General features: G+C 48.7%; 1 protein-coding gene across 2 annotated transcripts in view; it reads right to left on the bottom strand.

Annotated features, from left to right (window-relative positions):
• The window catches only part of SH3PXD2A (SH3 and PX domains 2A), a 246,067-nt gene that overhangs the window by 189,575 nt on the left and 42,820 nt on the right, over positions 1–13,672 (bottom strand). For both annotated transcript variants that reach the window (XM_060099983.1, XM_060099958.1), the window contains exon 2: positions 1,988–2,068. In XM_060099983.1, the coding sequence (XP_059955966.1) occupies positions 1,988–2,068 (81 nt within the window). The remainder of the gene's footprint in view (positions 1–1,987; positions 2,069–13,672) is intronic.

Below are 13,672 nucleotides of genomic sequence, written 5' to 3'. Positions count from 1 at the left end.
TGTTCTTCCTCTATAGGAATGCCATATTAAAATCAGAGATCCTGATAAATAAGAAACGCTTTCTAAAATGAAGGCCACTACAAGTCATCATGTCAAGTTCTGAAAAATGGGTTCCCAAAAATGCTTGGTTGAAAGGTTAAATTCCAAAGAACCATCCCAACCCCTTTCCAAACTGCATCTACAGGGTAACAATGACCCACATGGACAGGCCTGGCCATGCTCATGACTAGGGCCAGTGCATCGTACAAGCTGCTTCATGCCATGTGTCCCCTCTCCACACACAGGAAATGAGCCCGCCAGGCAAGGGAGAAGTGGGGGGAGCGGCATTCTTTTCCTGTGAGATTCTGTAACTAGGGAGGGGGTAGGGGAATAGAACAGAAAAGAGGGGGAAGAAAAGTTCTGATTTGAGAGTTTCCCTCTGGCTCATCAATGAATCCTTTCAGGGTTCCCTCTCCCCAACTAAGTGATCATTTCCTGTCCAGCACACTACACCCATTGATGGGGTATCAGCAAATCCCAACAGTTTATGCTGGAAGGACGCGAGGAGACTGGACAGAGTTGATGGGGGAAGAGGAAGAAGGCAGGAGGGTAAGGTGTGGCTTCCAATCCCATATTGTTAGATTAAGAAAGGATTTGTAATGCAGGGAGCTGGCTCACCCTTGACTCATAGATAGAGCCATAATGACAGTGGGATAAAGTCAGGTACTTGGAGGCAAACATGCAAGCCTGGCCTCTCCAAGATGACTCACCACCAGAGGCCTGCAAAGGAAGGAGTGGACCTTGGTGAGGGCCAGCAGTGGATGTCTCTTCTTTGTGTTTTTATAGGCCTAAACCAGGCTCATAGCCCTAAGGAAGAATCTAGAACCTCTCAGCTTTCCCTTCCTGGTATAGGAAGGGTTGCTGCCTAACTCTCAATGATTCTGCCTTGTCTGGTGCCTGCCTCTGATAAACAGGGGTGGGCCCCCTAGTGGCCATGTCTGTGTTCATGTCTGTCTACCCTAGACAGTAGTGATTAGTGCAGAGAGGGCACCTGACCCAAGTCAGGCCAATCAGAGTCTTGCCTGGGATTTTTCAATTTGGAACTGGGAGAGAGTCCATCTCTCTGCTGTTGGGAACCACAAGATATGAAATTTGGGAGCTACTGACAGCTGAACTACTGATGACAGTACCCAGAGAGAAGCCAAGACAAGACAGAGGGAGAGCAGCCCTGGTTTCAGGTGTTCCTGAAGCCACTGCCTCTCTCCCCTTTCCACCATCTGGTTGACTGCATAAGCTTCCCTGGTATATCCTTCCAACCAAGTCTCCTTTTTGTCTAAGCCAGTATGAGTGTAAAACTATTACTTGTAACCTAAAGAGGCCTAATCAAATTAGTTGACATCAAGGGAGTTGTCTACAATGGAATTGTGGATCCATGCTACCATCCCCCTGTGTGACATGCTTGGGTATGTTAGAGAGACACACATATCATACACTTGTACAAACAGGGAGATAAGAGCCTTATTTGGTTACACAGACACAGTGGTATGCCCCATTTGTGTCTGTAGTTCAAGAAACTGCTTATTTTCCGTTTCAGTCTTTTCTGTGTGTTTGCTTTTCTTTGCCTGCAATGATGTGGTGGCTTGTGTCTCACCCTGGATGTTTACAGACACATGTCTGCTCAAGTACACAGCACCCACGGCCAACCTCCCACCTTTCCGCCCTGGTTTCCCACCCTCCAGACGAAGGAGGGTAACAAAGCATGACTATTAAGACCATCTGAGGAAGCCAACAAAGCCCCAAGTATCTGCCTTCATTATCCAAGACTGAGCCCAACCCAGCTTGACCGCCGAGGTCCCCTCTTCTGTCCCTCTGCTCTGCCTAGACTCTGACCCTGAGAGCTTGGGAAGGGGATTCTCTGGATGAGTGAGGACATGAGAGAGGCCAACCCACCAGACACTCAGGCCACTTCATGTGGAACCAGGAACCATCTGAGCTCAGACCCACTCACCTGCAGGTCAAAGAACTTGCTGTACCTCCGGTAGATGGTCTGGGATGTGGAGTCGGACCAGGTCACGTTAATGATGTACACCTGTGGGGAAAGGATAAGAGCAGGTGAGTGGGTGACTAAAGCAGGGCCTCAAGCTGTGCCAGGCATCATTTAACATGACTGTGGGTGTTCCACACCAGGACCATTCTTTTTCTCATCTTTGTCCCCAGGGCTTTAGCACCGTGTCAGGTACACATGGATGCTACACATGTGTCTAAATACACACACACACACACACACACACACCTAGAAGGGTATTCAATAAAATGCTAAGGATGATTTTCTTAGGAGGGTAGGGTTACAAGTGGTTTTAATTTTCTTCTTCTTGTTTATGTGTATTTTATACAATGAACATAAATTTGGGGTTGTTTAAAAATTTAAGTAGCTTATTTCCACTGGTTCTCAAACTTTATGGTGAATGAGATTCTGCAAAGGGCCTTCCAAAATTGCAGATGTCAGGACCCCACCCTCTGAAATTCTGCATAAGTAGACCTGGGTTTTGGAGGCATCTACATTTTATTTTTTTCAACAATTTTTATAGAGCAGTTTTAGGTTCACAGAAAAACTGAGCAGAAGGCCCATATATCCCCACCCCCACACATGCACAGCCTCTCCCATTACTAACATCCCTCACTAGAGTGGTACATTTGTTGAAATTGGGCATCTATGTTTTAAAAAACCCACTCCAGGTCATTCTGCCACAGGAGACCCTCAGAACACACTCTGAACCCACTTCAGGAGACTGTAAGCATTTCAGAGATGTGTGATTCATCCCAGTATCCCTAAGCCTTAGCTCTGCGTCTGGCACTGAGTGGGTGCTCAGAAATCATTCTGCTCCATTGAACAACCAAACTGACCTTCTGGATGAGAGGTAGATTTACAGGAGAGAAATTAGCACATGGAAGATTTGTAACCTTTTCTGAAATGAAGGCATTTCAGGACCCCATTCCCAATGTCACCCCAGTTCCCAGTGCTCAATCAGGCTCTGGACCACTGCCCCAGGCCACTCTGGAAGGCTCACCTAGCCAAGGAGGTGGGTGGGACTCCAAACTGGAGAAGGAGAGAAAGTCCCAGGCCCACACAATCTGTCCTATTTTCCCCACCATTTCTGTCCTTCTTATCTGAACTCACACCAAAGACACGCCTTCCTGGGAGAGGCTTCAGTTAGAGGGAGGGTCCCCTCACACAACCTCAGGGCTACTCCGCTGAACTTCCCCACAGTGCCTGTTGTGATGTCTCCAAGCACAGCGTTAAGGGAGGGCGACCCAGGGTTAAGCCGTGGGCGAGACCTCCACCTGTTTCCTCCCTCAGAGGAGAATGAGCTGCTGTAGGTCACAGCACTGGTTCCCCTGCCAGGATGCCCCGTCCACCAGAATCACCTGCAGACGTCCCTAAAAACCCATATTCCCGGGACTCTGCCTAGTGATTCTGATTCAGGAGGCCTGAGGGGACTCCATCAGAGAGGAGAACAAAGTGGCCAGAGAGGTCAGGGTCACAGCCACTGTGAGAAGGAGGGAATATTAGCAAGGAGAAGGAGAACTTGGAAACCTTGGCATCAGATTGGCTGACTTCACCACATGCCTGGAGCAGGGCTCTCTTGGTCTGCTCGGGCTGCTAAAACATAATTCCATAGATGGGTGACTTAGACAACAACATTTATTTCCCACAGTCATGGAAGCTGGAAGTCCCAGATCAAGGTTCCTGGTGGAACCTTCCTCCTGGTTTGCAGATGGCCGACTTCTGTTGTGTCTTCACATGCTGAAGACAGAGTGAGCTCTAGTCCCTTCCTCTTCTTATAAGGGCACTAATCCCATCACTGAGGCTCCATCCTTGTGACCTCACCTGAACCTAATTACTTCCCAAAGGCCCCAACTCAGACACCATCATACTGGGGATCTGGGCTTCAACATGTGGATTTGAGGGGAGGGGAGGGGGAAGGCACGAACATTTACTTCATAGCAAGGGTTCTGCACACAGGAGTATGAGGCTTTATGTTTGGCTGCTCAGTTAACAGTCAAAGAAATGAGCTCTGAATCTAGTCCCTTCTCCCCTCCGATCTCTGTGTCACAGAGTCAGCCTCGTGCCGTGTGGAGTGTTTGTTCTGAAACACACCCAAGGAGAGCGCCATAAAGCAAAGCAAATACAGCTGAGTGTTGCCACCCTGAAATGGGGTATTTATGATATGACATGTTTTATGTGATCCTAATTAAGAAAGAACATAAAGTGAAAAGGCCATCCCTATCTTCACAAGCCCAAAGTAAACTGACATAAATAAATATATAGGGATATGCTTTGCTTTATATCATATATAAACATATATCTCACACAATAAATTGTAGAAACCATTTAGGTAATGGTTACTATGTGCCAGCACAGTGTAAAGCACTCATATGCATTAGCTCATTTAATCTTCAGCCCAAGAAGTAGCTACCATGGTGATCTCCATTTTGCACAAGAGGAAGTTGAGGTTCAGAGAAGCCAAATAACTTGCCCAAGGTCACACAGCTAGGAAAATACAGAGCAAAGGATTGAACCTAGGTCCAGCTGAGTCTAATCCCTATGCTCTTAACCACACTGGATTGTCTCCCTGTATGTAAATTCAGGAGTGGGGATATTTAATCAAACTACTTGATGAGGACTGAATGGCATTTTTTAAAATAAAGTTTTGGGTAATCTGAAAAGTCTGTACAACCCTTGAGGAACATGGGGGAGGAAGGCTAATTCTGAGAGCCTGAGACCAAGAAGAGACAGAACTTGGCCCAGACAGAGGTCAACGGTTAAAGAATGCTACAGGGCTTCCCTGGTGGCGCAGTGGTTGAGAGTCCTCCTGCCGATGCAGGGGACACGGGTTTGTGCCCCGGTCCGGGAGGATCCCACGTGCCGCGGAGCAGCTGGGCCCGTGGGCCATGGTTGCTGGGCCTGCATGTCCGGAGCCTGTGCTCCGCGACGGGAGAGGCCACAGCAGTGAGACGCCCGCATACTGCAAAAAAAAAAAAAAAAAAAAAAAAGAATGCTACAAAACCAGACAGACACAGAGGAAACTCTCATACACAACTGGCTTCACCGACTGTGGCAGGATGCTCTGGGGTTTCTCACAGGGGTTATAGGCCACCCCATCCCCCCTGCTGACCCCCAGCTCCTTGACTCCCAAATCCTGCCAGCTACATCTCCCCTCCCACCTGCATCTCCCCTTCCCACAGATGCTGTGCACGACAGGTGCTGTCTTCCTGACCTCTGCCCAGGCAGATGAACCGTAGGGAGGCCCCAAGTGACTGGGCCCTCTCGGGAGAGAGCCTGCACGTGCTCGCAGGCCATTAGACAGTAGTCTTTCTCCCTGGCCAACCAAGTGGGACCCAGAGGAAGGGCTTAACTGGGGCTTAACATGACCCATGCTCCATCCTCCCTAGTAATTAGGGGCTTCCCTTCACCTCCCAGGGAGAATTAATCACAGGCTCACTGCCTCTGGCAGCTGGGAGGCCTCTCCTTTTGCAGAGGAGGAACCTAGAACCGAGGATGGCAATTTGCCAAGGAAAAGGCACAGAGCCTGGAGTCAGCCACTCCTGGGTTTCACTCTTAGGACCTTGGTTTCACTCTTAGGACCTTCCTTATCATCGGCTGTGAGACCTCAGCCCAGCCTCACAGACCCTCAGGCTCTTCCTCTGTTCTATGGGCACAGCCTTCAGGGCTACAGGGCCTGATCCACTATGTTGGTTTCATTGCAGGTGTGCTCACCCCCTTATTGGTGGAGCTGGGACAGGAACCCAGACCTCCTAATTCCTAGTCTAGGACTAATCAGCACATGACCAGCGTACACCTGCCCTAGAAAAGTCCTTCTTCCTTTACTATTGAAAACAGTTGAAGAGTCACAGGGCATTGTCACTATCGAACACTTGACCTGAACCCACAAGGAAGACAGGCCTCTGGTGACTTACATGTGGGGGTGGGGAAATGAGCCTCCGCCCCCTGGTTCTCCCAAACCTCTGCGATTTGCCAGAGCCTCCCAGCCCCACCCCCAGCCTACCCTCCTTGAAAAACAGTGTAAAGTCTGAGTTGAGGAAGCAGTCAGAGACTTCCCCAGAGGTAAGCCCAGAGGATCTGTGGACAACCTCCAGGCCCCTTTCCCTCAACTGGGCTGTACGCTTGTCTGCTTTCTTCCAAACCTTGACCATCCTAGATGATCACTGCAGATGAGCCAATGATACACAAAATTCCAGCCCGACTCACATTCCCCATCCTCAAATCAGAGTTTCTCAAGCCTCCCTGAGCTGGCTGTGCTGGAGCCCCTAGCGATAAACCGCAGAGAAAGAGCAGGTGGAGGGCAAGGGGGACAGGGCAGAGGTCACTGGAGAAAGCCAGCTCTGTTTACCGGGCTACGTCAGGGGCCCAGATAAACTCTCCTCTGGCTGCAGGAGCGACCAAGATAACGTTACCCAGCAGCTGGTTCCAAGAAAGGTTTGCAATTAAACACCCTGCATCCACACACTTTACTTGGAGTTATGTTTCCTGGGTGGAGTTTCCCTTCCTTCTGGATTTTAAAAACTCATGGATTCTATTACCCCATCTCTGGTCACTTCAGGCAGATGGCAAGCATCTAGAAATTGCATCCAGCCTCCCCTGGAGAGGAAGCCCCAGAGTCTCAAGTTCACCTGTCACGCTCACCCTCTTCCGAGGAGGGTCTCCACCACGGACACAAGTACAGAAGCTCCACGACGCCTCGGTCCCGCCAGCCCACCCATTCCAAGGCCATCGTGGGCTGCCTCCCATCTGCTCAGCTCATTAGGTCCAGAAATGTCTGAGGCTTCTGAGACTTCCAAGTCCTGCTCCTTTTAACAAGGAAGTGGCCTTGATGCAGATCAGACCCGCAGCTCAGCGCCAGAGCACTGAGAATGAAGCCCAGCCCAGTTTCCATGGAGGGAGGTCCATGATCAGACCAGGGCTGGGACCAATTAACGACCCGAAGTTACGGCCTAATCATTCCTAGAAGGCCTGGGACCTGCCCCTGTTTAATTAGAAAGTGCCAGTAAGTACCCATTGCTCCCTGTACTGATGAAAAGTACAGTTAGAGACAAGGAGTTAGGAACCGTGGGGGAAATCCTCTACCTTTGTGGCACTGTGGCTCAGTTTACTAAGGAGGCCTTTTCCCCCTGGACCCCTGCCAGCTGCCCCTGGCCCCAGGCCACATGGAAACTCAATGACAATCTTCCTTCACCGGCTCACAGCAACACAGGGTGGGACCAGTTGGCTAGGACTAGGGCCATCGCATATAGTTGTATAAGTTGCTCACTGTCCAAAGACTGCCTGGGACAAGTAGGGGTCAAAATCTAGCCTATCCTCTGCATCCCAAACTGTGCACCCTGGCTCCAGACTGCAGGCACACAGATAAAGGAGCATCTCCTTCTAATACGATTTGACCATCCTAGATGACCACTCCAGATGAGCAAATGATACACAAAATTCCAGCCCGACTCACATTCCCCCATCCCCAAATCAGAGTTTCTCAAGCCTCCTTCTAATGCGTACAGAATGGTTCTGGCCAGGACACAGCACCTTGTCCCCTGGGTAGGTTGTCAGTGCTTTCCAGGGCCCTTGAGGTTACGGTATCTTCTCGGGACCCAGCTCCTCAACTTTCCCAAATCTTCTAGATGGGGGGATGCTTAATGTTTGAGATGGACTGTTCAGAAGTCTGAATGAACACATTCCAACAGCCAGTAAAGGGGAGTTTACATTTAGGGACATGATCGCTGCTCTGGCTTCCTACTGGAGAAGTTCATCACGTTCTTCCCCAAGAAGATGATGGCAGCCCTAAGGTACCAATAGGCTCTAACCTTCTATTCAGAGGGCCCCGTGTACTAAGTCCTATCATGGGCAAGGGAGTCCCAGATTAGGCTGGGCTGATCCTCAAGATGCAGACCACCCAGCAGGGCAGAGGACCCCAGGGCTGCTGCTCCCAGAGCAAGTGGCTCCACCATATGCTGGGCTGATGTCCCTTCTCCTCCCTGCTGGGGCCCACTGACCCCCCCACCAATAAGCAGCAGGGGCCCCAGTATCAAAGACCCATCTTGACAACACTTGACTGCACCCAAATTGAAAGCGCCCCAGATTTCATCATCTGACCTGGGACCACCAGCCTAGCAAGTCTGGGGCCATCTCTTGTGCTCATAGTCTGTTTTTCACAACTAGCCAGTTATTAGATCTGCCTTTGTTTACTAATTGTTGGCTCAGAATGACCCAGCACTGCACACGTGCTGTGTCCCTGTCTATTTCAGGTGGGTCACTATGTCCTCTCAGGTCTCTCCATGGGCAGCAACTGTGTTCCCTGATCCCCTGAGGTGCTCTGGGCCTGCCAGTCCGCTGGGCACACTGAAATACGACTGGCTGGCTAATGAGTGAAAATCCACTGGGTTTGAAGAACCAAAGAGGTCGCTAGCAGCAACACTTGGGGACTGCCCCCCACTCCTGAAGCAAATCCCCAGTGGCCAAGGGGCAGAATATAAAATACATCCGGTTCAGTGCAAAGGTCTTTGCCAACCCAAAACCCTGCCAGCAAAATTAAGTTCAATGGCCTGTGGCCACCTGGATAAAGTTTCTGAGCACCCTCGGGGTGTGGTCCTTTAAAATTCTGACACTTCCTCTGGGGTGGGTGACTGTTCTTGGGGTGGGAAGGGTAGTGACACTGCAAATTTGGGGAACAAGCAGCACTTAGAAGTCTGGACTTGGGGGGTAACCTCCACCCCAGCACACACACACACAGATCCACTACAGGGTTAATGACCAGGTGGTGGAGACTTTCAGACCTCAGAGCATCCTATTCAGGCTCCCTCTGGACCTCATGTTTATGGAGCAGTCACAGCAAATGCAGCAGAAGCAAACCTCAGAAAGGCTCTGCCAGAGACAGGGTGTGTGGCCAGCAGAAGGCTCCTCCCAGAACCACGATCCTCCAATCACCTCCAAACACAGATGCTGTCACTGCAGGCCTGCGTCAAATGGTTCTCATCTGGGAAAAGAGCTTTTTTCCTTCCAGTTTCATTGAGATATAATTGACATACAACATGGTATAAATTTAAGGTGTACGGCCTAATGATTTGACTTAGATACATCATGAAATGACTGCCACAGTAAGTGTACTGAACATCCATCATGTAATATGGATATAATATCAAAGAAATAGAAAATGTTTTTCCTTGTGATGAGAACTCTTAGGGTTTACTCTTAACAACCTTCATATAAAATGTACAGCTGTGTTAATTATATTTCTCATGTTGCACATTATATCACTAGTACTTATTTATCTTATAACTGGGAATTTGTACCTTTCATCCAATTCCCCCTCCACCTACCCTCCTCAGGTAACCAGAAATCTGATCTCTTTTTCTATGAGTATAATTGACCTACAACACTATTTTACTTCCTGGTACACAATACAGTGATTCGATATTTCAACACATTTCAAAATTATCACCACGATAAGTCTAGTTACCATCTGTCAGCATACAAAGGTATTACACAATTATTGACTATATTTACTATGCTGTAATTTCATACCTGTGACTCATTTATTTTGTAGCTGAAAGTTTGTACTTCTTAATCTCTCTCACCTATTTCTCTCCTCCCCCCATCCCCTCCCCTCTGGCAACCACCTGTTTGTTTTCTGTATCTATGACTGTTTCTGTTGTTTGTTCATTGTTTTGTTTGTTTTTTAGATTCCACATATAAGTGAAATCATACAGTATTTGTCTTTCTCCATCTTATTTCACTTAGCAAAATACCCACTAGGTCCATCCATGTTGTCACAAATGGTAAGATTTCATTTTCATCCTCTTTATGGCTGAGTAAATACTGGGTTGGCCAAAGGGTTCGTTCGGGTTTTTCCATAACACCATAGGGAAACCCAATATATATTACATTAATTTACATTATATATTTATATTATATATTATATTTACATATTATATATTTTTTCATTCTCTTTATGGCTGAGTAACATTCCATTTTATATATATTTGTGTGTGTGTGTGTCTTTATATATAAAACATATTCTTTATCTAGTCATCTGTTGATGGGCACTTAGGTTGCTTCCCTATCTTGAATATTGTAAATAATGCTGCAATGAACATAAGGGTGCATGTATCTTTTCTAATTACTGTTTTCGTTTTCTTCAGATAAATACCCAGAAGTGGAATTGCTGAATCCTATGGTAGCTCTATTTTTAATTTTTTGAGGAACCTCCACACTGCTTTCCAAAGTGGCTGCACCAATTTACATCCCCACCAACGATGCATGAGGTGTTCCTGTTTCTCCACATCCTCGCCAACACTTATTTGTTGTCTTTTTGATAATAGCCATTCTGACAGGTGTGAAGTGATACCTCATTGTGGTTTTGATTTGCATTTGGAAAAAGGGCTTTTAAGGGGATTTGGAGGAGGGGATACTCAGCAGGCTCTTAAACTGTATCAAACACCTTCAAGAGTGTTTGGTCCGTACTCATCACACTCAGTGCCTGCCATCGTTTGCATGAATCATGGGCCTCGATTGTTTATTTAATTTTGAGGGCAATGCATAGGCAAGAGGGTTTGGAGGAAGCGTCCATATTGCTGGTACCTCCATTTATTCCTCTGCAAGATAGGGATAACAGTGGTTACTTCACTTTGGGGCTGTTGTGAGGATTTGTGATCTAACCCTGTATCTCCCCATTAGAACACAAGCTCCCTGAAGACAGATTATGGCATCCTAACGCCCAGCAAGACACTTTACACCTAAGACGCACTCATTTAATGTCCCCTAAGTAAGTGAAGGAACGAAGTAACCAGCTAATGTCGAGTGAGTGCTTGCCTGGTGCCTGGTTTTGTGCCACTCTAAAGATGAGGCAAAGTCCCCGACCTCCAGGCCCTTACAGCTCAGCTGCGGCAGCCAGACTCACACTGACAAACCAAGTAGGGAAACAGTATAAGACGGAGCGATGGGATGCCAAAAAGTGAGGCTCAGAAAGGACCAAAGGCAGCACTGGCATCATGGAGGAGGAAGACGGCTTTGAAAGCATTTGATGGATTTAAATTTTAGCTTCAACATTTCTCTGCTGTGTGGGTTTGGGCAGGTGGCTTAGCCTTTCTGAGTCAGGGTCTCCTTAGCTGCAAAGTGTGGTTTATAAAGGGATCTTCCCGTTAAATGTGATGAAGCACATGGGGGCGCCCAGCACAGGGCCTGGCACATGGGAAGCGCCCAGTGAACCTTTGCTATTTAGATACTCAGGAAGAGGGAGGGGGTGAACTGACTTCTTTCCCTTTGCCCTGAGACTTGGATCATGACACCAGGAATAGGAGTAGGAGGGGAGCAGGATGTGAGAAACAGGGACACAGATGGGCAGGGTAACACACACACACACACACGCACACGCGCACGCGCGCACACACACACACACACACACACACACACACCCCACTACTAATAACAAGCCTGGCCTGGGAAACTAGAGGAGCAAAAATAACTGTGCTGCCCAGGGCTGGGAAAACAATGGCCATCCTCAGGAGCACCCCGCTGAAAGGATGGACGGGCTATAGCAAGCCCCTGGGGGTCGGAGGCTTTTTTTTTTCATGTTTCCTGGACAGGAAATGAGTGTGCAAAGTAGGAGCTCCCAGGATTTACAAACCCTATGTGGACCTTAAAAAAGATTCAGCTGTCGAAGCTCTGTCCTTACAGCCACCAGAACTAGGACAGAAACAGCAGGAAGAGCCAGTTTTTTACAAACCTTTTTCTTTTTCTTTCTTTTTTTTTTTTTTTGCGGTATGCGGGCCTCTCACTGTTGTGGCCTCTCCCGTTGCAGAGCACAGGCTCCAGACGCGCAGGCTCAGCGGCCATGGCTCACGGGCCCAGCTGCTCCGTGGCATGTGGGATCTTCCCGGACAGGGGCACGAACCCGTGTCCCCTGCATCGGCAGGCGGACTCTCAACCACTGCGCCACCAGGGAAGCCCACAAACCTTTTTCTTAAATGCAGGAACTAGTTTCATTAGGAACAAAAATAATAGCCACGTCTGTTTATTGATCACTTATTGCATTCCAGGCCTTGCTAAGCACTTTATCCAGATGATCTCACTTAATCCTTACATTGATTCTGTGAGGAAAGTGTTGTTATTGTCTCCAGTTGACAAATGAAGACATCTCAAGAAATACCTGATCTACCTGAGGTCCCATGGCAGGTGGTGGAGCTCAGGTTCAAATGCAGTGTTGACTGCCATAGCCTGACCACTTCGTCATCTTTGATAACTACACCGGACTGCCTGGAGCCAGGCAGAGCCCTTGCCACAAGGATCTGCTCTGTCAGTTGGCTGCTCCATGTGCAGGAGACCCATCGGTCAGTACTGAGGCCACCTTGAGGCAGGGGGGTAAGGAGCCCTCTATGGGGACCAGCACTCTATTTTGCACAGTTTATAATCAATCTGATTGGCTAGGGACTTCCTTGGCGGTCCAGTGGTGAAGACTCTGCCCTTCCACTGCAGGGGGCATGGGTTCGATCCCTGGTGGGGGAACTAAGATCCCGCATGCCTCATGGTGTGGCCAAAAAAAAAAAAAAAAAAATCCGATTGACTACATGAAAAGTTGTTACTCTCTCTGAGCCTCCACTCCCCATTTATAAAATGGGGGTGGTTAACACCTGCTTCACTGTGAAGATTAATGAGAACACAAGCAAAGCACAACCACGGAGCCTGGGACACTGTAGCTGCTCAATAAACGTCACCTCTCTTCCCCACCATCCCCTTCAAAGTGCCTAGCACAGTCTTCTGCGCTCTTGGAGTTTTAGCCTCTTCTCTAGAAGTTTCTGGAGACACCAATGAGCCCAGAGTCAAGAAAGGAAGGCATTGTGGTTTCTGGGGCTCTGGGTGTGGTCCCCACTGCTCGTTCTCTAGAGTACCTGAGGGCATGTGGTTGAACCTTTGTACCTCCCTCCCTCCAGCCTTGCCACCTCCCTCTGTTCCCAAGCCAGCTCATCAGAGAAATTGTGTCTGACCACCTTGAATCAGCAGGTGCTCCAATGGAGAGGCCCAGCAATCGGTGGGCATGGATGTCTTGCGTTATGCCCAGGAGCCCAGAGAGGGTGGCGGGGTGTCCAGGCTAGAGGAAGGAGGCTCTACCTACTGTGGAAATTGAGAAAAACTCTAGTTGCATATAGACATTCAGGAGCTAGAGTCCTGGAAACCTTAAACCAACGTATCCTCTCCCAAACCACAGAAAGGATCACACTCCTGGGCTTCCAAGGGGCTTGGACGCAGCCCAGAGGATCTAGGAAAGGGTTGGAAAGGATTCTAGCCCCACACACTCCCAAATCAATGGCTGACCCAGGCCTGATGACCTGGACACACACATCCTGTGACCATGCCCCGTTCCCCCATCACACCTTGGGGAGCAAGGCAAAGGTTAACACACACAGCTTGGTTTCCCCTTCCTGGGAAACACAGCAGGCAGGCAAGGCCAGAGGCCAGTGGCTTCCTTCACACAGAGCCCGCAGGGGAAGTGACCCCACCTTTTCCTCCCCGCCATCTGACACACTCACACCTTCCTCTCTGCTGTGCTCAGCAAAGCTCGACTTTTGACACAAGGAGAATTGCTGTCACTAGGAATTTTGTTGCATGGAGTAGATGGAACAATCTTTTTGG

This window comes from Mesoplodon densirostris, chromosome 1 (genome assembly GCF_025265405.1).
Source record: "Mesoplodon densirostris isolate mMesDen1 chromosome 1, mMesDen1 primary haplotype, whole genome shotgun sequence".
NCBI lineage: Eukaryota > Metazoa > Chordata > Mammalia > Artiodactyla > Ziphiidae > Mesoplodon > Mesoplodon densirostris.
The sequence above is the reverse complement of the archived record's forward strand: the minus strand, read 5'-3'. Positions and strand labels throughout refer to the sequence as shown.